Source organism: Hyperolius riggenbachi, chromosome 2 (assembly GCF_040937935.1).
Source record: "Hyperolius riggenbachi isolate aHypRig1 chromosome 2, aHypRig1.pri, whole genome shotgun sequence".
Classification (NCBI taxonomy): Eukaryota; Metazoa; Chordata; class Amphibia; order Anura; family Hyperoliidae; genus Hyperolius; species Hyperolius riggenbachi.
In genome coordinates, this window is record NC_090647.1 from 161,931,709 (window position 1) to 161,957,681 (window position 25,973).

General features: G+C 43.0%; 1 protein-coding gene across 1 annotated transcript in view; it reads left to right on the forward strand.

Moving 5' to 3' along the window:
- EPSTI1 (epithelial stromal interaction 1) overlaps nt 1-25,973 on the forward strand; it is a 118,385-nt gene that overhangs the window by 53,053 nt on the left and 39,359 nt on the right. Inside the window, exons 8-12 of the mRNA XM_068265977.1 lie at nt 4,321-4,394; nt 12,196-12,283; nt 14,245-14,310; nt 21,930-21,986; nt 25,403-25,462. Coding sequence (XP_068122078.1) covers nt 4,321-4,394; nt 12,196-12,283; nt 14,245-14,310; nt 21,930-21,986; nt 25,403-25,462 — 345 coding nt within the window. The remainder of the gene's footprint in view (nt 1-4,320; nt 4,395-12,195; nt 12,284-14,244; nt 14,311-21,929; nt 21,987-25,402; nt 25,463-25,973) is intronic.

Below are 25,973 nucleotides of genomic sequence, written 5' to 3' on the forward strand. Positions count from 1 at the left end.
AGATGGTATAGTTGCCCCCAGTATAGCTGGTATAGTTGCCCCCAGTATAGCTGGTATAGTTTCCCCCAGTATAGCTGCCCCCAGTATAGCTAGTACAGTTCCCCCCCCCCCCCCCAGTAAAGATGCCCAGGAGGGGGAGAAGCAGCGCTAGAAGAAGGGGCAGTGGGGGCAGCGGTGGGGAGGGGGGAAATATCCCCCCCCTCCCTCACCTGGGACCCCTCCTTCTGCCTCTCTCTCCCCCTCCAGAATAGCTGCGACAAGTGCAGGGCGGCCGGAGGCGTATAGACAATTACTCACCTAATCTCCGCGTTCCCAGCGTCATGACGTTACAGGTCTCCGCCTCCAATGCCGCCCACTGTGCTTCCACTAATCAGGAAGCACAGTGGGCGGCATTGAAGACAGAGACCTGTGACGTCATGACGCTGCGCTCCACGCTTGGAACGCGGAAATCAGGTGAGTAATTGTTCATACGCCTCCGGCCGCCCCGCACTTGTCGCCGCTATTCTGGAGGGGGAGAGAGGCAGAAGGAGGGGTCCCAGGTGAGGGAGGGGGGGGGATATTTCCCCCCTCCCCACCGCTACCCCCACTGCCCCTCCTTCTAGCCCTGCTTCTCCCTCCTGCTGTGCTGCTGTGGGGGGTCGTGGTGACACCCCCCTGGGTGTCTGACACCCGGTGCGCCCCGCCCCCCTGCGCACTATGGTAGGGACGCCACTGCTGCCACCACCATATTTGACAGTGGGGATGGTGTGTTCAGAGTGATGTGCAGTGTTAGTTTTCCGCCACACATAGCGTTTTGCATTTTGGCCAAAAAGTTCGATTTTGGTCTCATCTGACCAGAGCACCTTCTTCCACATGTTTGCTGTTTCCCCCACATGGCTTGTGGCAAACTGCACACGGGACTTCTTATGCTTTCTGTTAACAATGCCTTTCTTCTTGCCACTCTTCCATAAAGGCCAACTTTGTACAGTGCATGACTAATAGTTGTCCTATGGACAGATTCCCCCACCTGAGCTGTAGATATCTGCAGCTCATTCAGAGTCACTATGGGCCTCTTGACTGCATTTCTGATCAGCGCTTTCCTTGTTCGGCCTTTGAGTTTAGGTGGACGGCCTTGTCTTGGTAGGTTTACAGTTGTGCCATACTCCTTCCATTTCTGAATGATCGCTTGAACAGTGCTCCGTGGGATGTTCAAGACTTTGGAAATCTTTTTGTAGCCTAAGCCTGCTTTAAATTTCTCAATAACTTTATACCTGTCTGGTGTGTTCTTTGGACTTGATGGTGTTGTTGCTCCCAATATTCTATTAGATAACCTCTGAGGCCCTCACAGAGCAGCTGTATTTGTACTGACATTAGATTACACACAGGTGCACTCTATTTAGTCATTAGCACTCATCGGGCAATGTCTATAGGCAACTGACTGCACTCAGATCAAAGGGGGCCGAATAATTATGCACACACCACTTTGCAGTTATTAATTTGTAAAAAATGTTTGGAATCATGTATGATTTTTGTTCCACTTCTCACGTGTACAGCACTTTGTATTGGTCTTTCATGTGGAGTTCCAATAAAATTGATTCATGTTTGTGGCAGTAATATGACAAAATGTGGAAAACTGCAAGGGGGCCGAATACTTTTGCAACCCACTGTATATATATATATATATATATATATAATCGGACATCGGTGACCTAGCTCAGGTCTAGCAGAGGCTGTTCAATAAGCGCTGGAAAAGTATGGTAAACCTTGTCTGCCTGATTAATTTGCAGAAAATGTATTTTCAGTTTAGTTTACAAATGCATCTTCTCTCTAATCTGTAGGATAACTTGCTGATAGTAATCATTTAGCACCTTGCCTGTCCTCTCATGCGATTTTAGAACAGATTTCTGCAGAGATAATTTTGAAAGTAGTGAAAATATTATTATTCTTTATCCAGTTTCTCTCAGTCATGGTCTTCAGTGTGAGCACTGCATCATCTCCATAAATACAGACATTTATGCTAACCTATTTTTACTGGTGCTATTGCAATTAACCAATATAAATATATATGTTTATTTATAAAAAAAAATGCTACGGTAGCTGCATCCACCTGTGTCCATGGCAGGACTGATCCACACTGAAAACTGCCGCAATTGCATTTGCAAATCTCATTTGCTGCAGAGTTGTTGCATGCAGCAGTTTTTAAAAAACGCAAATGCAGCACAAACGCAGCCAGCGTCTGCTGTAATGCGCACTCCTGGCAATGAATGCGCTGCCTGCGCATACACACAATGGTGGACAGTGACAGCGATTGGCGGTAGTAGAGCTTGGTGTGCAGAGGAAAGCCTCCCAAGAGGTCTGCAGCTGTCTGACAGCAACTGGTGGCAAGAGCGCTTAGTGTGCAGAGGATGTGGGGGCGGGGGGAAGGCCTCCCAAGAGGCTGGCGGATTTGTTCTTCCAAGTGCCTCCCAAGAGGCTGGCGGATTTGTTCTTCCAAGTGCCCTAGGCCAGCTGTCACCAACAGCCCCCCCCCCCCCATCAAATTCTGTTCAACCCTCTGAGTAGCAATAACTGTTTTGAATGGGCTCCCCTCCGTTTTGCTGCTCTGCCCCTCATTCGGCAAAGAAGCAGTGCATGCCCTGTCCACTCTGCAGAGCCGGGACAAGGTCCTCCAGCACCCAAGGCTGAGACAGAAAAGTGCGCCCCTCCATCCCTGCCTCCCCAGCCGTCACACACTGATTGCTATTAGACTAAGAGGCGCCACAGGGCCCACAACCTCCCCAACACCTTAATATCTAGTTATCTGGCTTGCAGTCACTGCTATGTATCCCCTTTTCTTATTTCTTTCTGCTTCAAACACAATTAGGAATGACAGCTGAATGAATTCTGCGCCCCCTCCTACACTGCGCCCTGAGGCTGGAGCCTCTCCAGCCTATGCCTCGGCCCGGCCCTGCCACTCTGTAATTTTGCACTCTTGTCTGAATGCACAACACCCAAATTATGCTCATGTATAAGCAGCACTTATGTACTCATGCCCAAAACATTCCTGGCCTCGGCTGCTGTGCACATCTGGGCAGGAGTGCGAAATTGCAAGGAGCGTGAGTAGACAGAGCATGTGCTGCTTCTTTGTCCTCTGTGTGACTGGCTGCAGTAAGAACCACAAACAGGTGACAGGGCAGCACTATTGAAAGAAGCTCATCCAAAACAGAGAACATGTAAGTAGAAGATCTAATGCTAGGTACACACCATACAATTTTCTGTTAGATTCTTCTGTTAGATTTACCTACAACATGGAAAAAAGCTATCTGGCAGGGACATCTAAGAGAAAATCTAACAGAAAATTGTATGGTGTGTACCTAGCATAAAACTACACATGCTGACATAGATGTGCTTTAAACAGTGACGACATAGTACTTAGGGCAAGGCAAGGAAAACAGATCTTAATGAGTCAGTAGAAAGTTTTGTAGTTTTTAAACAGAATGATAACATTTATTAGCTAACTGTAAATAAAATCAGTGAGCATTTGGCTTCTCCAGACTTTGTATATTTTTGTAGACATTATACTAACAAGATGTTAGAGCACACAGCTATATATACATTCAGCATCAGAAGGAGATACAGTTTGTTTTGCAAATATAAATAAATGTAATATATTTGCCAACCTGTTTCACTGATAGCTAGCTAGCAAAGTACAATGCTCTTCTAAAATGAGTCAGGAAAGAGTTAAACTGTAGCACCGAGAATGCTGTGGTCATTCCCTAGGAAAAAACAAACAAACCATAAATTTAACAGGTCTCAGGTCTTTAAGAGCTGACCAGACCAGTAATAAATCTGACAGCGCAGATGGAGAAGATTCCTGCTTGTGATCCTGAATGTGTGCAGGAAAAATAAAAAAACTTACGGAACTCAAGAGTTCTGCTACTAAACCCAGGCTGGCACTTCTCACAGCCGCTTGTATGTCCCCACCATCATACAGAGGACATAATAATCAGGTGACAACACATACTGACTGTCCTCAAACACACTCTACACAAGTGAGAGAGATGCAGGGATCTCTGGAATTCAGGCAGACCAGAGCAAAGCAGGAGAGATGATTTACTTAGACATGTGACCTCTTATCTTTCAAAGTCCTGCGCCCTGCTGATTTTTGTCGCCCTAGGCCATGGCCTTTGGGGTCTTCCCAGAAATCTGGCCCTGCCTATATATATGCAGGACTGGTATCAGCACCAATAAACTGTTTTCACTTCCATACTCATTGAGGCTGTCCTTGAAAAGCTGGTTCATGTACAAGATTGTCTGTAGACAGTAAACTGGAGGCTACTATATTCTGTTGGCTTGTTTTAGGCTGAAAAGCTGGAAGAAAAGAAACGACAGGAAGATATCGAGAGAAGGGAAAGATGGCATGCCAGCAGACAAATGTAAGTTTACAGTTGTGAACATCATTTACATAATAATACATGTCTGAAGCATCAGTAGAATATGCCCATGGAATGCTCTTGAAATATTACTCATAATCATAACCAGTGGAATACTTTCTTTAGAAGTTGTAGGAATAAATGTACAAGGACTTTTCCATCAAGTGCTTTGGTAACAAATATAGCTTAAGAAGCAACATTTATCAGTATACTGAAAAGTACAAATATAAAACATACCATGTAAAAATGTTGTTACATAGTATGTTGGTTTGAGTGAGGAAGTATTAAAATCACTGTTTTTGCTCTGTATCCCCATTGAAGGGATTTCTTCTCTTGCTACTGGCACCAGGAACTGGTGATTTCTCTAAACGCTGAAGTGATCCCACTTCTCGGCCAAGGCAGCATTTCTATAGTAGTGCAGGGAAAGGTTAGAGCCTCAGGTTTTTATTTGTATTGTGAAGACTCTCTCATTTTCTGTGTGGCAATTGCAGCATGAACAGAGGGAAAATTCTACAATGGGAGCACAGGTAGCTATAACAACTAGATAGAGTTTCTAGCCTTTCCACACTAACACTAATGCAAATTTCTGTTGTGTCTTGCTTTGAGACAGGGAACACACTTGTCTTACAGTTTTTTGCACCCGTTTTTCTGCATACTTTTTCTGCACACCAAGTGTGTTTCTATGCAGGAAAACGCACACGTTTTTTCACAGCAGCTGATGTAATTGATAGAGAAAACTGACAAAATGTGCAGAGTCATCATGCAGAATGTCAGTTTTTTTTTCTGCGCGCGAACAACATATTAAGTGTGAACTATCCCATTGATTAACATGAGTTCTCAGTTTTTCTGTTCGGAAAACAGTCAAGTGTGTTCCCTGCCTTACTGATTATAGTGGTTTTGGGTTTTTTTTATGTCAGAGCTTCATTATATTTATATTCTAGCATGATAAGTTTAGAATTCAAGCAAAGTACTTATGTTTTTAAAACTTCCCAAAGACATTCCGTGAGGATTATGGACTTCCCCATATACTAGCCTCTGACTATGGCAGTGACAATAGCATTAGAATATGACTAAGGCATGGAATGGACATTAAACGGTGAGCTTCTCTTGGCATACAGTTAATGACATGAGCTGGACAATGAGAGAGGCATCTTTTGTCCAGCTGAACTTTTACATTGGCACTGGATTTGGCCTGAAGAAGTGGGCTCAGAACCACGAAACGCATAGCCAAAGCACAATTGAGTTCAGTGTTATATGAAGTTGTCATCATTGAGGTAAGCCTCCTCTCCCTGTTCATTTTAGTTCTTTTTAGCCTAGTTTTATACATTCTTGGGGGCCTCTTACTGTAACGATCTGCTAGTGTGTGAGCATTAGCAGACAGACAAATATCAGACGTTCCCTGAACGGGAAATGTCCACAGACAGTGTCAGTAGAAGGCAGCACTAACACTGAGTACAGATAATGAGAATGGTCAGGCAATCAGGGTCGGTAACAGATCTGACAGATACGGTACAAAATCGGCAGGCAAATAAAATGTTGATAAACAGGCATAGGTCGTCAACAATCAGATATGCAAAGGTACAGAATCGGCAGGTAGAAGCTAAGTGAGTGTTCAGGCAGTGGTCGGCAACAGATCAGATTGGCAAAGGTACAGAATCGATAGGCAAAGGGAAGTCAGATAACAGACAGAAGTTAAACACAGTATAACAGATAATCAATAATAATAGTAGGCTAGCTAGTATGGAATCCCTGTGGTCCTGCCGGTTCAAGTCACACACGGAACTGACCAAGGTCTGAAGCCTTCACTGCAAAGTGTTAGCTAGAGCAGACAGTGAGCAAGTGTCAGAACAGAGCTTAAATAGCCCGGGTAAGTATGAGAACACGCCCCCAAGCCGCTTGGCCAATCAGGAACTGGAGGCAGAGTCCTGTGTGTCAGCTGACAGCTTCTCAGCTGACACGCTTCCTGAGAGCATAAGAGTGCCAGCGCATGCGTCCGCCCTCACTTTCAGTCTGAGCATCATGCGGCCACTGCCCGCAAACATGCTGTTGACATCATCCCCACAGATGCGGCCGGGCGCATGGGAAGTGCCAGATGTGCTGCCGACAGAGGAAACATCAATTGAGCTGGTAAGCACAGGATTACTGACACTTACCTCTTTTTGTGCTACCCACAAAAAGAGACCCCCATGTTGCTACTCTTCAGAGAAAATTAAAAGAGGAGGGAAGCTTAGAATTGACCTCCTTAAATACTCTTTCTCATAATTGGATTCACCTGTGTATGTAGGTCAGGGGTCGCTGAGCTTACCAAGCCAATTTTAGTTCCAATAATTAGTTCTAAAGGTTTTGAAATCAATAAAATGACAACAAAAATCAAGAAGATTAACAAGGTTGCCCAAACTTTCGCATCCCACTGTATATAGGTAAACTGAGTTTGCCATTAGTACCATATATCTCCAAAAACTGGTCCCTAAGCTCAAGGCAAATCCATTTGCTCATATTCAAGTCAGCTGAGCTCTCTCATTGAATTTGCTTGGATGTTGATTAGACTACCTATCTGGTTGATTCCATAGGATGGTTGCATGGAACTCTTTTGGCTATCTTACTGAGCTCAGTGGAAAACCTGTAGTAGCATGCTTAATCTAATTTTGTCAAATTCAAACTAATAGTACAGATGCTCTTTAGGCAACCTTGGAAAATAGTTCCTACTGTGTTAAAAAAGTATAAATCCTTCATTCAGTCCCAGTGCATTGCATTGGGTTTCAGAGATGTTTGGCTTCTACCCTCCCCCGCACACCTCCACACTCAGGCTTTTGCATTGGCAAAAGGCCAGAGTATGGCATCATTCTTCAGGAACAGGATCTACCATACTATTGCTCAAAGGACCATTTTCATTTTATGTTTGTTTGTTTGTTTGTTTTTGTTTCTTTTTTTAACTTACATGGGGAACTGGTAAATAATGGGTTCACTTTTTAAGGCATGTTCTCATGTAGCCATACAGTCTACCAACGTAACATGAACACCCGTCTAGCTGAAGCACATCCTTTCACACATACACACACATAATATAATCAGCATTTTATTCTGAAAAAAATGACAGTGATAGATGGTCTTTTTGGTAGTTGGGAAAGTCAGTAATATTATAGAACTTTCTGTGGAGGCAGAACATGTGCAATTATGTTTTTAATTCTACTTGATTGCTACTTAGCACAGCTGTCACTAATTCACTTGAGGTGCTGAATTAAGCATAAACTAATTTGTTCCCCTTTACTGCTTATCCAAATGTCTGTTTAAAATTGACTTTTTAAGAGAAAAATAGAGTGAATAAAAAAAAACTGTAATACATAATCCGATTGTAATACTATGTAAAGCCAGAGTTATGAGTAAAGAGTTGTGTTTGTCTTCATCCATGGTTTCACCTACAACATACCAAATGTACCTAATATGATACATATTATAGTGCCCAGTCATTGTGCTTTCTCATTATAGTGACCCACCATTGTGCTCCTCTCATTATAGTCCCCCATCATTGTGATCCTCTCATTATAGTCCCCCATCATTGTGATCCTCTCATTATAGTCCCCCATCATTGTGATCCTCTCATTATAGTGACCCATCATTGTGCTCCTCCCATTATAGTTACCTATCAATCTGCCCTCCCATTATAGTCCCCCATCATTGTGCTCCTCCCATTATAGTGACTCATCACTGTGCTCCGACCCTTATTGTGACCCATTATTGTGCTCCTCCCATTATACACCCCATCATTGTGATCCTCCCATTATAGTCTCCATCATTGTGCTCCTCCCATTATAGTCCCCCGTCATTGTGCTCCTCCCATTATAGTCCCCCATCATTGTGCTCCTCCCATTATAGCCCCCATCATTGTGCTCCTCCCATTATACCCCCATCATTGTGCTCCTCCCATTATATTCCCCCATCATTGTGCCCCTCCCATTATAGTGACTCATCAATGTGCTCCAACCCTTATAGTGACCCATCATTGTGCTCCTCCCACTATTGTCCCCCATCATTGTGCTCCTCCCATTACAGTCCCCCATCATTGTGCTCCGACCATTATTGTCCCCCATCATTGTGCTCTTACCATTATAGTGACCCATCATTGTGCTTCTCCCATTATAGTGACCCATCATTGTGCTCCTCCCATTATAGTGACTCATCAATGTGCTCCTCCTATTATAGTGACTCATCAATGTGCTCCTCCCATTACAGTCCCCCATCATTGTGCTCCTCCCATTATAGTGACTCATCATTGTGCTCCTCCTATTATAGTGACCCATCATTGTGCTCCTCCCTTTATAGTGACCCATCATTGTGCTCCTCCCATTATAGTGACCCATCATTGTATGGCCCTATTATGGTGCTTTGGCATGGTAGTGTCCCTTCCTCCCTTATTTTGCAGAATAGAGCGTGTTGGACATTTCCCCACAGTCAGGTGGAGTATGACATCAGCATTGAAAATCCGTTCTTCACTTCTAGGTATTGTATGACATTAGCACTGAAAGTCATCTTCTTACAGCCAGGTGTAGTGTGATGTCTGCAATGAAAATCATTTTCTCATGGCCAGTTATAGAATGGCATCTGCAGTAACAAATCAGCATCTAGCAGCCAAGAGTAGCACTGATAATTAGTTTGTCACTGCTAGGTATACTATGATTTTAGCACTGAACACCATTTTCTCACTCCAGTGTAATAAGACATTAGCAGTGAAAGTCAGTTTGTCAGAAGCAAGTTTAGTATACCCGCTCTGAAAATCATTTTCTCGCATCCAGGGGTAGTATGACATCAGCACTGAAAGGCATGTAACTATAATAACCTCTTCCTGACCCATAATAACCTAATGCTTGATCCTTTGCAGATATCCCATCACCAGGTACTCCATAATGAATGAGTGTTATAGGAATATCCATAGATAATATTTTGTAACTTTGTGGCTGTGACTCAGTGATTGCAACGACAGTATAAGTACCATGTAGGGCCTATAAATGATTTTAAAACCTAATCATGTGTTGGAGAGACTTTATATTATACTTCTTCACTTGACATTTTTGATGTATGGTTACTATTATTACTATAGCTTAGATGGGCCATTCAGCACTAAGCTATAATAACTAACACACTCCTGAAAAAAAGTAACTTTGCGAAAATCTGTGTGTTACAAACAGTGTATAAGGTAGTGACAGAAGCCCCAAAGACCACTCTGCAGACCTGTTTTACATCATTCAATGCATTCTAAACTTTCAGCACAGTTTTACTATAAAGTAGTTTATGATTTCTTTAGTTTTAGGCAAATTACTCCCTCCTGGTGATTTAAAGGCAGGTCAATTATTTAGCTAACAGGCAGAAAACTAGGCTTTTATAGGCTTTTGAAGAGGCTCTCCAGAGTGTAATAATGAAAGCAATTTATTGAATGCCTATGAGCTTGCTTTCCAAGCTGTGCACATTAATCTAACAGTATTTTCTGGTATAAAGTGTGCAAACAGATTGCACCAGCTAATATTCTTCAACTGCTGCTGTTTGTGAGAATAGACACTGGCAGCTATTCTTTTCCATTGTAATTAGGTCAGGTAGAGAGGGGTTCTGACTATGCCCATGTATATGTCATCGTGTTTTGTAAACCTTTGTTCTTCTGCAATAAGAGTTCAGTCTTTTATAACTACATCAGACTGGAGTTATTGCCAGTTGCATGTAATTAACTCCCACCTGTTATTTTACTGGAGTGAATTATAAAATGAAAGGAAGCATTTAATTAATTTTCTGTCTCAATGCAACCTCAGTATTTTCCTTTACAGTCACATGCCTATAAGCACAAGTAACCCATAAGCCCATAACTACAAGTATTGGTGCTAGTTAATTAGCAGTTTACATTCTCGATGTGGTCTATATGGGAGTATTCTTTTATAATTTTTTACTGAATGGAAAACTAAAACATTGTTGATTGGAATGGTGATGGTAATGTCAAAAATGGTGCTATTTAAAGGGACTCCGAGCAGTGCAGAAACTATGGAAAGATGGATATCATTTTAAAGTTCTCTTTCTCCTCTTTCCAATGATATATAAACCGCCGCCCTACGGCTTTTAGTTTTCGCTATTTTCGCGATTGAAATTGCCGCTGCGATTTTGATCGCGAAAATAGAGAAAACTAAAAGACGTAGGGTGACGATTTGGGTGTCGCCAGAAAGAGGAGAAAGAGAGCTTTAAAATGATATCCATCTTTCCATAGTTACTTGTATTACACAGGGCGACTTTTTCCTAAAGTCAGCAGCTCCATTCTGCTGAATGGAGCTGCTGACACTGGGGAAAGTGTCGTCCTGTGTAATACAAGTAACTATGGAAAGATGGATATCATTTTAAAGCTCTCTTTCTCCTCTTTCTGGCGACACCCAAATCGTCACCATACGCCTTGTAGTTTTCTCTATTTTCGCAATTGAAATTGCGGCCGTGGCAATTTCAATCGCGAAAATAGCGAAAACTAAAAGGCGTAGGGTGGCGGTTTATATATCATTGGAAAAAGGAGAAAGATAGCTTTAAAATGATATGCATCTTTCCATAGTTTCTGCACTGCTCGGAGTCCCTTTAATAACAAGCAGTATACTGATCAGAACTTTAGAATTATTTTATGAATTATTAGAGTTAATTATTAGAATAAATTGCTGCCACCGAGAGACATTTTATTATTTATTGCTAAATTCCTTAGACTTTGAATGCCATAGGATGGCTATAGATGGATCAATAATATTTTCAATTTTAGCCTGAAATCCTTTTGCACTTTACGGAGTACACTGGGCGATGTGAGATATTGGAAGAAACTGGAGTGTGCACACTAAGGCCCTGTACACACTGGCTGCGCTGCGCTGCAATTTAAAATAAAAAATCACATTGCACCACTGTGTACAGGTCATCATGATTTTCACGATTTTTCAAAAGACCTTGGGATTAAAAAAACGCATGCGATTTTAAAAATGCAGCCAGTCTGTGCAGGCCCTAAAGAGAATAATTATATTCAGGGCCGGCTCTAGACTTTTTGCTGCTTGAGGCAAACTTGTGAGGATGGGCCACCACCCTGATTTAGAATGATCGCACAGCACCCGACAATTTACTCTGCTTCATTTAATGTTCTCACATGACATGCTGCAGCTCAACACAGTAGCACACTGGCTGATTGTGAGTCTGGGACAAACAAACTGCTCACCCTCAGCCACTCCATTCCTCCTCTGGGAGTATAAAAATGCTGCCCCTGAAATCTCTGCGCCTGATGCAAATGTTTCAACTTGCTTCATTAGAGAACCATCCCTGATTATACTCACCTGGGACACAAAAAGCAATTTTTCATTTGTTTCTGTTTTTTTTCTTTTTAAAGTGGAGTTGAGCATTTGTCGTGTATTATGGCTTCACTTCTTTTCTGTGACACCATGGGGTTATATTACAGCAAATGGTACCTCGTCGCCAGTTTATTAAACATGGTCAAACCGAGCGCAGGATTCAGTAGCGCACGGCTCGGCACAAGTTGCTACAATGTAATCCGAAGCACCGCAGACCCAATACAACTATGTGAATGCACCGATTGTGGAATCATTGCAGCATGTTGCTATGTGGTTCAAACTTGGCTTCTACTACAACACACAGTGGAAATGTAGCCAAAGTTGTATTGGGATCATGGTGGTGGTCGATGCAGCTGCCTGCAATTGTTGTTTTTCATTAGCAGTATATATCAAATACATATAAGTGAAAAAACATGTACTGACGTGTCAAGTGCGTGTTTTTTTTCTATCTTTTGTCTTCATAGGGTAAATACCAGATTTCTAGACCAGTTTTCACAACCTAGGGATACTTACCCTGATGAAAATAGCTACATGAATAGATCAAGCTCTCTGGTAAGTACTGACACTGTCATTTATCTTTATTGATTGAGATGCACCATGTCTTAAATTGCAGTAATCACAATGATTACACACTATGTTATTTAATGGTGAACAACAGTAGTCAGAAGCAGAAAACGATATATCAGCTACTGTATTTAGCAGAATCATACTCATAAACGTTTCTAAACTTATGTTTAACTTGCTGATGCACATTACTTTTTACAGTGTCTTGGTAAAATGTATGAATTCTCAGGTACCTAATTCATTATGTGTGAAGCTTTATGGTGCAAACATCACATGGCATGGCACATACCTGACTTATCTCAGCCTAGAAGTGCATCTTTAAGTAACAGAAAGGGATCCGCACTTCTATGTAGGTCCAGCTAAGAAAAGGTTTTATGCCTGATGTAAGCTCAATGCAAGTAATAACTGTGATGTGAAAAGTAATGGAGTAAAGGACACCCACTTGCAAACAATCATGTTGCAGAAAAAAAAGCATATTAAAGGGACAATATGGCGAAACAAATAAGAAGTCCTTTTTTCCAGAGTAAAATGAGCCATACATTACTTTTCTCCTATGTTGCTGTCACTTACAGTAGGTAGTAGAAATCTGACAGAAGTGACAGGTTTTGGACTAGTCCATCTCTTCATAGGGGATTCTTAGTAAGGATTTTATTCTTTACAAAGATATTCCCTAAAAAGGATTTAAACAATGATGCTGTCCAGCTTCCCTGCTCTTTTGAAAATAAATAAATCCCTGAGAATCCTCTATGAAGATGTAGAAAACAAAAATATGTTCCCCAAAACCCTAATTAGGCAGATTATCCCTCCAAATCTCTGGTGTAGTCCGCACTTATGAGTAAAAATAAAAACAAAATACTCACCTTTAAGATCACAGATATACTTCATCTTGGCTCATTGTGACAGTCCTTCCTCTTCAGCAGCACTTCCAGACAACAGTAATGAAGTCCCAGGTGATGTGACTGCAGCACATATCACTGCACATCACCAGAGACTGCCGTTATAGAAAGTCGGTCATTGCTCCAATGCCACTCCACCTCCAACCTGCACATACAAGATCCTGGCCCATATGCAATTCACTTTTTCACCTGCGTTTTCTCCTAGGTGATATTTTCACAACTTAAAATAAAATGCGTTTTAAACAACCAGCAAGTAAACAAATACTCATAATAATGTTTTTTACCTACTTGCTAAAAAGTTTTTTTAAATTGAAGATGACAAAACTATCTCCTAGCAGAAAGCTCAAGAGAAAAAGTGAATTGCATATGGGCCCCTAAGTGGGAATTTTTAGTCCCGAAGAACTATTGGGGCTAACATTCAGGGCATGGGCCCCTAATGTTTAATACTAGTGACACCACGGACACTCGATGTAGATAACATATTTTTCCAGGGAATGCTAAAACTTGACCTCCTATTTCCAAAACAAATCAAACTGGTTTGAAAACAAATCTAAATTTTGGAGCATCCTGCTAATCAAAATTGTGTACCGTTCATATAGTTGCTAGGAGACATTATTATTGATTTATAAAACGCCAAACATATTCTGTGAAGCTGTACAAAGTTAGAAACAAACATGGGTACATAATAATACAGACAATGGGATACACCAATACAGAATTGGTAATTACAGTGACAAAAGTAACACAATGAATAAAATGTATGACAAAATCCAAGACACAAAAAGGTGAGAGACCCCTGCCCTTGTGAGCTTACAATCTAAAGGACATGACTTGAATGCTTGGCTCATGATTTTAGCTGCAAATTGAAAAGGTAATTTTTAATAACCTTTCATTACAAAGTTCATTGCATAACATTGAAATGTTGTATCAGTATTTTACCAAAAGTTTAGCTTTCGTATTATTACAGCTACTGTGTCTAAAAGAAGACAATATACATGAGTCTGTACAGCATATGTATTATTAATTATATTATTTATGAAATAACCTTTACAGGCAGCTGCAGATGTAGAAGATGAAGACTGGATACTTCAAGAAGTCCTAAATCAGTCAATTCAAACGGTATTTGTAACTTAACAAGTGACACACAACTGCCATTGACGTGTTGAGATTTTTGCTATGGCCTCGCAACATAATAGAAGTTGTAATTTTACAACAGTATATGTGGGACCCTTACAAAAGAATATCTGTATGGAATACAAAGCTGGGAATAGAACTAGCAGTAGACAAGCTGGGAGTGTGATTTACTGAGGTTTTACCAGACTGGAGAGCTTTGGAAGCTCCATAAAAAGATTGCAGCTTCAGTGCTCCTAAATTAGATGGTTTCATTGTCTGTAGATCCATGCCAGATAAGTGGCAGTTTACATATAGTCACAGAGCTCACACCCTAAGTCATACTTCAAAGAAAAAAAAAGAAGATCCCGGAATTCTCCTGTTCCATTCCGGTGGTACAGTACATAATACAGACAACGGTATACACAAAATACTGCCATTGGTACATCATACAGAATTACAATGCAAATGAATAAAATGTATTGCATATTCCAAGTCACAAAAGGGTGGGAGAGCCCTTCCCTTGAGAGCTTACATGCTAAGGGAATAGAGAGGAATCAAAAGCTGGGGTAAAATACCATGGGTCACATGCAATTACCGTATTTTTCAGACCATAAGACGCACCTAGATTTAAAGGACAAAAACCAGGAGTAAATATTTTTGGGATAGGATTTAGACATACTAAACCTCATGCGTCCATGGTTCAGGGGCGTCTTCTGGCGATTCTCCCTCCAAGCACCTTATGTCAGTGTTGTGAAGCAGGGATTAGATTGTAGGCTAAAAGCTTTGATCTGCCACAATACATTGCACAACAAAGACCATTGGTACACTAGACTCAACAACCAGTATTTACCAGCCAAATTCACCAATTAATAAATGTCAACCAATAACACATTAGGGCAGCTGAAATAATAATAAAGTGCTAAGTACAGTCAATGCATATAATAAAAAACCAGCTATAATCGGTGAATAACAATTGAAAAAGTGATATGTGCATTAATAGCAGCTATAAAAAGAGTGTGCTCCCACATAGGTACAAAAGTCCTTGTAAACACAATTGTGAAACCACATTACCACCACATGCAGAGAAGTCCATCTGTGAATAAAAGCATCTTGCCCCGGGAGGACCAGTGAAAAGCACAATCAGTGTCAATGCCCCTGCACCATCCTGTTTACCGTGACAGCGGCAATGTCCCCAGCCCAGGCGATCCACTGCCGAAGAGAGTAGAACTGCCACTCCCGAGACTGACTAAGTGTGATCCTAACAGGCTGTAACTGCTGCACATCAGAGGGAGGGCTGGACCAGAAGATTGCCTGAGGACATTGCCGCTGTCACTGCACCCGGGATAGAGCAGGGTGAGTGACAAACGGGCTGCAGCCGCTGTGCTCTGGCGGGAGGGAGGGATCAACGGATCACCAGGGGCCATTGCCGTTGTCACTATAAATGGGCTGTCACTGCAGAGCAGGGTGAGGGACAAATGGCTGCAGCCGCTGCGCACCGGAAGGAGGGATCAGCTGATCACCAGGAGCCATTGCCGCTGTCACTGCACCTGGAAAAGAGCAGGGTCAGTGACACTGATCAGGCTGAAGCTGCGGTGCATTAGAGGGAGGGCAGAGGGGATCACTAGACTGCCAGGGATTCATTTTAGGGAAGGCTTTGGGGCCACATTCGGACCATAAGACGCACCAACATTTTCCCCCTCTTGGGGGGGGGGGGGGTGCGTCTTATGGTCCGAAAAATATGGTAACTTTTTTTCCTATGTTTTCTCCTGGGTGATATTTTCACACCTTGTCAATAAAATTACCACCTTGCGCTGATCCACCTTTTGCGCAATTTTCAATTTTCGATTTTATTTGATTAGCCGCACCCAGGCTATGCATATACATAGGTTAGGATTTAGTTAGTGTTAGGCCCCTCCCATGGAGGATTGACTTCTTCGCAGTGGGAGGGACGAGTACTTAATAGGTTGCATGCAAGCTGTTAATGGAAACCAACATCCTCCTCTAGTGGTAGACAGGTCATGTGTATGCTCGGTGTGTATTCGACCCCACAAGTGGGGCTTGCACTCTTTTGCAGGTAGGCACTAGTCTGTTTTTAAGTAGCGCTGCTCATTTCCTTGCTATGTACTAATGTAATTCGTTTTTGGTCAGCTGCTCCCACTTAACAGCCATGCTTTTGGTGTATATGCAGAGCTTCTGTTTGGGTTCAAGGTGCGTTTGTAGTTCCTGGGGGGGCTCAGCGCATCTCTGATGGAGGCCATTCGGAGGCGGCCTGGTGTTGCGCTGATCCACCTTTTGCGCAATTTTCAATTTTCGATTTTATTTGATTAGCCGCACCCAGGCTATGCATATACATAGGTTAGGATTTAGTTAGTGTTGGGCCCCTCCCATGGAGGATTGACTTCTTCGCAGTGGGAGGGACGAGTACTTAATAGGTTGCATGCAAGCTGTTAATGGAAACCAACATCCTCCTCTAGTGGTAGACAGGTCATGTGTATGCTCGGTGTGTATTCGACCCCACAAGTGGGGCTTGCACTCTTTTGCATGTAGGCACTAGTCTGTTTTTAAGTAGCGCTGCTCATTTCCTTGCTATGTACTAATGTAATTCGTTTTTGGTCAGCTGCTCCCACTTAACAGCCATGCTTTTGGTGTATATGCAGAGCTTCTGTTTGGGTTCAAGGTGCGTTTGTAGTTCCTGGGGGGGCTCAGCGCATCTCTGATGGAGGCCATTCGGAGGCAGCCTGGTGTTGCGCTGATCCACCTTTTGCGCAATTTTCAATTTTCGATTTTATTTGATTAGCTGCACCCAGGCTATGCATATACATAGGTTAGGATTTAGTTAGTGTTAGGCCCCTCCCATGGAGGATTGACTTCTTCGCAGTGGGAGGGACGAGTACTTAATAGGTTGCATGCAAGCTGTTAATGGAAACCAACATCCTCCTCTAGTGGTAGACAGGTCATGTGTATGCTCGGTGTGTATTCGACCCCACAAGTGGGGCTTGCACTCTTTTGCAGGTAGGCACTAGTCTGTTTTTAAGTAGCGCTGCTCATTTCCTTGCTATGTACTAATGTAATTCGTTTTTGGTCAGCTGCTCCCACTTAACAGCCATGCTTTTGGTGTATATGCAGAGCTTCTGTTTGGGTTCAAGGTGCGCTTGTAGTTCCTGAGGGGGCTCAGCGCATCTCTGATGGAGGCCATTCGGAGGCGGCCTGGTGTTGCGCTGATCCACCTTTTGCGCAATAAAATTACCATTAAGCCACCAGCAAGCAAGAAAATACTAAAAATAAGTTTAATAGTGCTTTTTCACTTACTTTGTAGTACTTTTTAAATTGCAAAGTGCTGAAAAGTTATTTTAAAATGTAGCTAAACTGTATCTCCTAGGAGAAAACTCAGGAGAAAAAGTGAATTGCATATGGGCCCATATGTATATCTAATGGCCATGTGTTTATTAGAGATGGCCCGAACCTCCGAAGTCCGGTCCGCGCAAACTTTCGCAAACCGCAATAAACTTCAATGGGGAGGCGTACTTTGAAAACTATGTTTCAAGGGGTCTAACATCTGAGTTTTTGCATGAATGAGTGGGATAGACGCCAAAAGTCCCGGGAAAAAAATCTGGATTTGACGCAAAGCAGCATTTTAAGGGCAGAAATCACATTGAATGCTAAATTGCAGGCCTAAAGTGCTTTAAAACATCTTGCATGTGTATACATCAATCAGGGAGTGTAATTAGAGTACTGCTTCACACTGACACACCAAACGCATTGTTTAAAGCACCGCAATCAGCTGTTTGTGTAGTGACGGCCGTGCTGGACTGGTGCGCACCATGGCCAGAGTGCAGGCTGTGGCGGTTTTCAAGCCCATATGGTCGCCGGGCTGTGGTAGCTCAATGATAGAACAACAGTGACTGTCCAGCTGATCAAATTTGGTCTGTCCACAATGAAACAACGATCTTATTATCTTGGGTGTGCCCCCCCCCCCCCGAGACACTCATATAGCCATCTGTCATTGCTTCATTGTGATACGCAAGCCCCTTCACCGCAGCAAGGTAATTATCACGAATGGGAATTGGCACATGTACATGCCTTTTGTTTTGTTGTTGCAGCTGCAGTGCAGCCAGAAAAATTAGGCAGGCATGTACACGCACCAGAAAAAGTAGTATAGCGGCCACTGCTAGCATTGGCCTTAAAAATTCAGGAATCCACCTTGAGTCCTGGACTCTGTTGGTGGTGGCGAAGAAGGCAGTCAAACGGCCTGCAGGCAGAGGTGCTCTGTGGAGAGCGACATAGTCTTGGAGCAGGCAGTCACACGGCGTGCAGTCAGAGATGCTGTGTGTGGGGACTGACTTAGTCTTCGGGCAGGAGTGTGCTTTGCAGATCAGGCATCTGTGGTCAGATGGACCCTGACCCAACGCTGTGTGCCAGAGATGTCACCACTTGCCTTTCAACATCACGGTACAGTTTAGGTATCGCCTTTTTTTGAGAAAAAATTGTGGCCTGGTATCTTCCACTGCGGTGTGTGGCTTTGCTTTTGTGTGCCGCTTTTCCTCAGGTGGTCATCCCATTGCAGTTTGTGCTTTGTAATCATGTGCCTTCGTAAGGTAGTTGTCCCTATGCGGGTCTTGGTCTTTCTACGGCTCAATTTTCGGTGGCAGAGAGTACAGATGGCATTGCTCTCATCTGAGGCAGACACAAAAAAAAATGTCCACACCACTGAGCCCTGGGGTGATGGCACTTTGGTGGTGGCGGCTGACTGAGTGTTAAGTGGGGTGCCAGAATCAGAGCAGGAGGAGGAAGATATGTCATGCTTCCGTGCGGAAGCTGAAAAAGATGAGGTGTTCTGTGTTAAATCGTCAACTACGTCCTGACAATATTGGGGGTTGATGGCACGTGCCTTCTTCTGAACACTGTACTTTGGTCGAGGGCCGCACGAAATCACGACAGTGCGACCTCGAACAGACCTGCCAGGGCCAGGTGGCCTGCCTCTGCCTTTTGTTTTGTCCATATTGGGGGGGATGAAGTGAAAGGTATGCACTGACTTGACTAATACAATGTGCAGTCACACAGGTGCAGTTAAAAGGTATGCACGGAGTGGTATATCACACTGCGTGTGCTCACGTAGGTAGGTGGGTGCACTGAACACAACAGGTAGGTATATGCAGTGATGGGTATTACAATGTGCACATGTCACACACAGACAGGTACCGGACAAGCACAGTGACACTGCGTGCACTCACGTAGGTAGGTGGGTGCACTGTGAACAACAGGTAGGTATATGCAGTAATGAGTATTACAATGTGCACCCGTCACACACAGACAAGTACCAGACAGGCACAGTGACACTGCGTGCGGTCACGTAGGTAGGTGAGTGCACTGTGAACAACAGTTAGGTATATGCAGTGATGGGTATTACAATGTGCACCTGTCACAGTAGTAATAATTATAACACCAAGGGGCCAAAGGCCAGCTGCGACTGACTGACAGGGCTGTATATAATGCAAGTAGCCCACACACACACACAAAAAAAAAAATAGATCACAAGAACAAGATTAGCTCTCAAAAGAGCTGTTGAGGAGTGCTTTTTTAGCAATAAGAATCAGCAAGGAGCAAGCTAAGAAGCCTACAAGAGCCTAACTAAGCTTTCCCTAAAGGTCTCTGCACAGCAGCTCTCCCTTCTCTAATTACTGCAGGCACACGAGTGAGTGAAAAGCCTGATGCTGCCTGCCTTTTATAAGGGGGTGGGGGGGGGGGGGGCTCCAGGAGGGAGTGTAGCCTGATTGGCTACAATGTGCCTGCTGGCTGTGATGTAGAGGGTCAAAGTTGACCCTAATGATGCACTACGGGGGCGAATCGAACTTCCGGAAAAGTTCACCACTGAAGTCACTGAAGTTCACTGGCGAACCGTTCGGGCCATCTCTAGTGTTTATAAGTTATATTTAGTAAGGAGTACAGCTTAACCAGAGGATGAAGGGGAAGGCCTTCATTAGATTGTATGCTTGTCAGAAAAGTGAGATTTGAGGGAGAAAATTGCATATTTTGGCACAAAAGAGTGTCAGATAATGTAAGCAATACATATGGTAGTTAAATCAACTAATATAAAATGATGTGCATGCGTATCTGGGTTGTAGCAAAAGTTTACTTACATAACTGCTTAGCGCATGCAATAAACATAATAGCACATGCTAAAATGTTTGATTTGCAATTGTGCATTATGTGCAAAACTTTCTGCAATGACTTGAGTACGGGCCATTTCTACTTTCTACTAGCCCCCGCGCGTCTGCGAGACGCGCGGTGGCACTTCCGGGTCTGCGAATACACAGAAGCTGTGCCATGCATGGCTATGGGATCCGCTGCCTCCCACACGGAAACTAATGGCAATGCCGGTCAAATCGCTAGGGCAAGCAATTCGGCTGGCGGCGCCATTATTATTTCCTATGGCAGAGTTTCAGAGTACCTGACTAAAGTTTATTATTATTTTTTTCACCATATTTAGCGTTCTTTTTTGTTTTTACTAGTTATTATGCTGTAGAGTGATTTGAGATATGCTGTGCATGCAAGAAATCCCTCTAGCGTTGCCCAGATTCAAATATTCTGCATGGAGAGGTGGGAAACCTTTTACCTGGCCATAGAAGAAGCGCTATTCAATCGCAAGGCAATGTAGCTAAAGCGTTGCAATGCGCTGTACTGTTGGGATGCGACCATACAGTGAGGCACACAGTACAATGAAAGTATGATTCACTGCTTTTGTAAACATGCACTTTGCCTTGTATCTCCCAGCATGTGTTTCCTAACAGAACGTGCTGCACCACAATCAATGTGAAAGCCCCATAGGAATATTATTACATTGCGTTGTGATGTGAAATTGTCCATTTCTACACTATGCAATGGACACAGTGTGAAAGGGGAATACATGCATGATCTATATTAGCTAACATTTACTGATACTCACCTTACATTACCGTCTTTAGTAATAGACATCTAAGGCTCAGTGCCCAAACAGAGCAATCCTTGTGGACAGTGGCGTAGTTAAGAAGCTGTGGGCCCCGATGCAAGTTTTACATTGAGGCCCCCGATGCACTCTAAACATAACAAATTATATGATGCACTAAAACCTGCCAATGGCAACTAGTGTCAGAGGTGCAAGAAGGGGATGGGGATGTTAATGATTACTACTATTCAAAGAATCTATAGATGTGATTATTATGAACACAGGACCAACAGAAAGCTAATACTGCAGTTGAGGGAAGGCCCCTCGGGGCCCCTCTGGCCAAAGGGCCCTGATGCGGTCGCAACCTCTGCACCCCCTATTGCTGCTACACCCCTGCTTGTGGAAAACTCTCCTTCACCAGTAACCGCAGTACTTCAGCACTGTGTAGCTGATGCCTGCTACCAGAATCACTTGCTCTTACCTTCTTTCACCATCACAACTGATTCCCAACAGCTGCTTTCTGATGTTGTAGCGGTCTTCTTTTTGCACAATGACCATTTTTCTTTTGGACAGCAATGATAAGCAGATATACATCTTAAAAGCACAACCTACATTTTAAACCATAATGATCTGACTGCAAATCTGAATTGCCTAATTTCATTTTTTTGAATGATATATTTTATACATTTCTAATAACATGCAGCATACAGAGGAGGAAGATAACAGGAGGAGGAGAAAGGAAGAGCAATGGATGAGACAGGTACAAGCAGAGATCCATGGGAAAGTATGATGAATTTTCCTGAAGTAGCCTGTATTAGTAGTGAGCTTAAAGTGGACCTGGACCTTGCACAGGACAGAAGGGAAGCATAGAGAAATCCACCCTGTATGTATTTAGAGAGTTTAGCCTGCCTAATTCTCTCTCATCTGTGACTAATCACAACTGTAATTTTATCTCGCAGCTGTGTCGGCTGGCTGCCTCAGCAGAGTAGCTAATTTGTAAACACAGGATATTGACCCTATGACTGCTTCCATGAAAGCAGTAAGTAGACACACTGCAGATTTATTGCAGGATTTGTATCAGGTGTAACAAGGACAGTTTTTCTTTAAAGGTTATTATGCTGTTGCGTATCTTTTAGAGCAGAGAGGAAATTCTGAGTTCAGGTCCGCTTTAACGTGGTGGAGAACTGGTTTCGGTTCCCATAAGGCACATTATGTGATTTGTACTTTCACTGTGGTTTATGCATAAACCAGTTACCCGATATGCTGTAACACCTGGTTTTATGCACAGATTACTGTACAACCTTAAAAGCCTGTTATACACATTCAATTTTGATTTCTATGTCATATGGGAGCTTACCTGCACGACTTGTTAATAGTCTTCAAAATCTGTTGGCCTTCATACTATATAGAGCTGGTAAAATTGCCCAGTCATTGACCAATTACACCGCACATACAGTTATGTAAGCGAATCATATTTACTAGCAAGGGCTTTCCCCAGATGCTTTCTATTTTGCCCAAAATATTGAGGTGGATTTACTAATTTAGCAAAACATGGACTAGAGAACGAATCGCTGGATAGGATGTAATGCACACTCTCCACCAGGGCCGGGCCGAGGCATAGGCTGGAGAGGCTCCAGCCTCAGGGCGCAGTGTAGGAGGGGGCGCACAATTCATTCAGCTGTCATTCCTAATTGTGTATGAAGAAGAAAGAAATAAGAAAAGGGGATACATAGCAGTGACTGCAAGCTGCAAGCCAGATAACTAGATATTAAGGTGTTGGAGAGGTTGTGGGCCCTGTGGCCCTCTTAGTCTAATAGCAATCAGTGTGTGACGGCTGGGGTGGGAGGGATGGAGGGGCGCACTTTGGTGTCTCAGCCTTGGCTGCTGGAGGACCTTGTCCCTGCTCTGCTCTCCACACTGTCGACTCTAGATCCACAGTCAGCTTCAGTAAAATGAATTTTACCTAATGCATACATACGTCCTTGTTCTTCACTGGGCATCACACTATTTGGAAGGTCACTGTCATATGAAAATATGTGCTGCAGTTATGTAGAGCGATGCCACTTATTACAGAATTCCTGTAATCAAAATCATTTATGCTCACCCACATACTCCAGCAGTATACAGTCTATTCATTCTATTCTCTGCTAGTGCCAGTGAATCAGCCATCATGATGACAGTGTTCTACATAAAGGTATCAAAATCATATTGTATACCAGCACTTCTCAGTTCTGAGCCTATGTTGTTTTTTTTATTTGACTTCCACAAATACTGTGCACAGCACACCTAATAAAGAGATTGTTTTCTCTGTAGAATGAATTGTCAGCTCTCACGGATTGATCTGCTCATCATAATTTCTCACAGGGTTAGGATATTACTCAGTGATCTATTATGTTAATCAGGTGCATTTCTAACATTTGTGTTAAGGAGACATTGGCCCTCATCCAATTAACTTTTTCTACTGTGAAACAGCACAGTAAGCCGTCAGCTACAGTAAACGACATTTGAAGCCAGATGATTACAGTATTCCTCACACACTTTAGAGTTGTTATCACTTGCATTCCTCTCTGTGAATTAACATTTTATCTTTAAGTTTTGGATTCAGTCTTAATTTGTGTATTGCAACCTTAATTTTAGTAATCAATCCTTAAATTAAAGACAGAATTCTTAACTTTAGAACCGCATGAGGTAAATTGCTTAGTGAATACTAAATTACTTTTTACCATGGTGAGAACAGTAGAAACAGCTCAGTCATACTATAAAAAACAAAAAACAGGACATAAACTTAGTGAATTGTGGCCAATGCATCACTCACTTAATGCATACTCACAGAGGTAGTGTCCGTATAACTGAAGGTGCGTACACATGCCGTATTTTTACAAACGACGGGTCCATCAGACCTCCCGCGGGGCAGTCGTTCTGCCGACAGTAGCACGTGTGTACAAGCTGTCGGCAGACTGATAAGATTGCCGACAGCTTGTACTCACGTGCTACTGTCAGCAGAACGACCGCCCCGCGGGAGGGTCTGACGGACCCGTCGTTTGTAAAAATATGGGGTGTGTACGTGCCTTAAATGTGCTATAGATTACAGTAAAGCTTTGATCAATCATGACATATACTTACATTATTTATTATCCTATAGATGCAGGCATGTCATCCCCAATATGTATAGCACAAGCTGTTACATTGTGCTTAAAGAGGAACTGTCACGAAAATCTTAAAACTTAAAACACATACAAATAAGAAGTACATTTCTTCCAGAGTAAAAAGCAATGAATTACTTTTCTCCTATGTTGCTGTCACTTACAGTAAGCAGTAGAAATCTGACATTACCAACAGATTTTGGACTAGCCCATCTTCTCAAAGGGGGTTCTCAGGGTTTTCTTTATTTTTAAAAGCACTTAGTGAATGGCAGTAGAGATGTAGCGAACGGTTCCCGAACCATTCGCCAGCGAACATCTCTGAATACATGGGGCTTTTACTACTTCCGGGTCGCTCTGACCCGGAGTAGTACGCCTGCGCTGCCCGGCGAAGCGCGTCCTAGATCGCGCTCCTGTTGCCGGGCACTCTCTGCGCATGTGCGTGACGTCATGAAGGACGTCACGCACATGCGCAGAGAGTGCCCGGCAACAGGAGCGCGATCTAGGACGCGCTTCGCCGGGCAGCGCAGGCGTACTACTCCAGGTCAGAGCGACCCGGAAGTAGTAAAAGCCCCAGAGATGTTCGCCGAGCGAGCAGTTCGCAACATCTCTAAATGGCAGTTGCTCCGTCCAACTGCCAAAATAGTGTGCAGCGAGCAGGGAGGCTGGCCAGCATCTTGTGAGGAAACAATGGTAAAATTGAGGTGTGCTTTGTGTACACCGTAATTTTGCCAGCATTTAGAGAATATCCCTTAATTATCAAACAATGACACCGCTCTGCTGTGAAGCAAAGTGTGTAGTTGGAGAACTATGTACAAGACACAGAAAGCAGAAAATGACCATAAACCTGCAGAATCTGTAAGTAATGCACGTAGATAAAAACATAAATGCTGATGTACTGGTAGTAACATCTGACATAAAAATTAGATTTACAAAAGTATGTCTGTAATATCTTATGATCAGTTTAATGAATTAACAGTGAGTTGCATGTAAGTATGATCCAGTCATTTTGTTTATATTTTATCACAATCCACAGCAAAAAGAGGAAGAAGAGGAGAGAAAGCGGCAGAGTGTGGCAGAAGCACAGCGTAGACAGGTATGGCCAGAGACTAGGGAAACATATGATTTTATTATATCACACATTCATTGCTGGATTGCAGGATTTCAGCTCAGTGATAGTTTGTGTATTGTTACTCCCTGTACATCTGCCATGGTAGAAAGCTGTGCTAGCCAAAGGGCCTACAAAACTGTAGGGAACAGTGCTGAGTGTGACATCTTCAACAGTGCTTTGATTTAGCGTATACACTCACCTAAAAGATTGTTAGGAACCCCATACTAATACGGTGTTTGACCCCCTTTCGCCTTCAGAACTACATTAATTCTATGTGGCATTGACTCAACAAGGTGCTGAAAGCATTCTCTAGAAATGTTGTCCCATATTGATAGGATAGCATCTTGCAGTTAATGGAGATTTGTGGGATGCACATCCAGGGCACGAAGCTCCTGTTCCATCACATCCCAAAGATGCTCTATTGGGTTGAGATCTGGTGACTGTGGGGGCCATTTTAGTACAGTGATCTTATTGTGTTCAAACCAATTTGAAATGT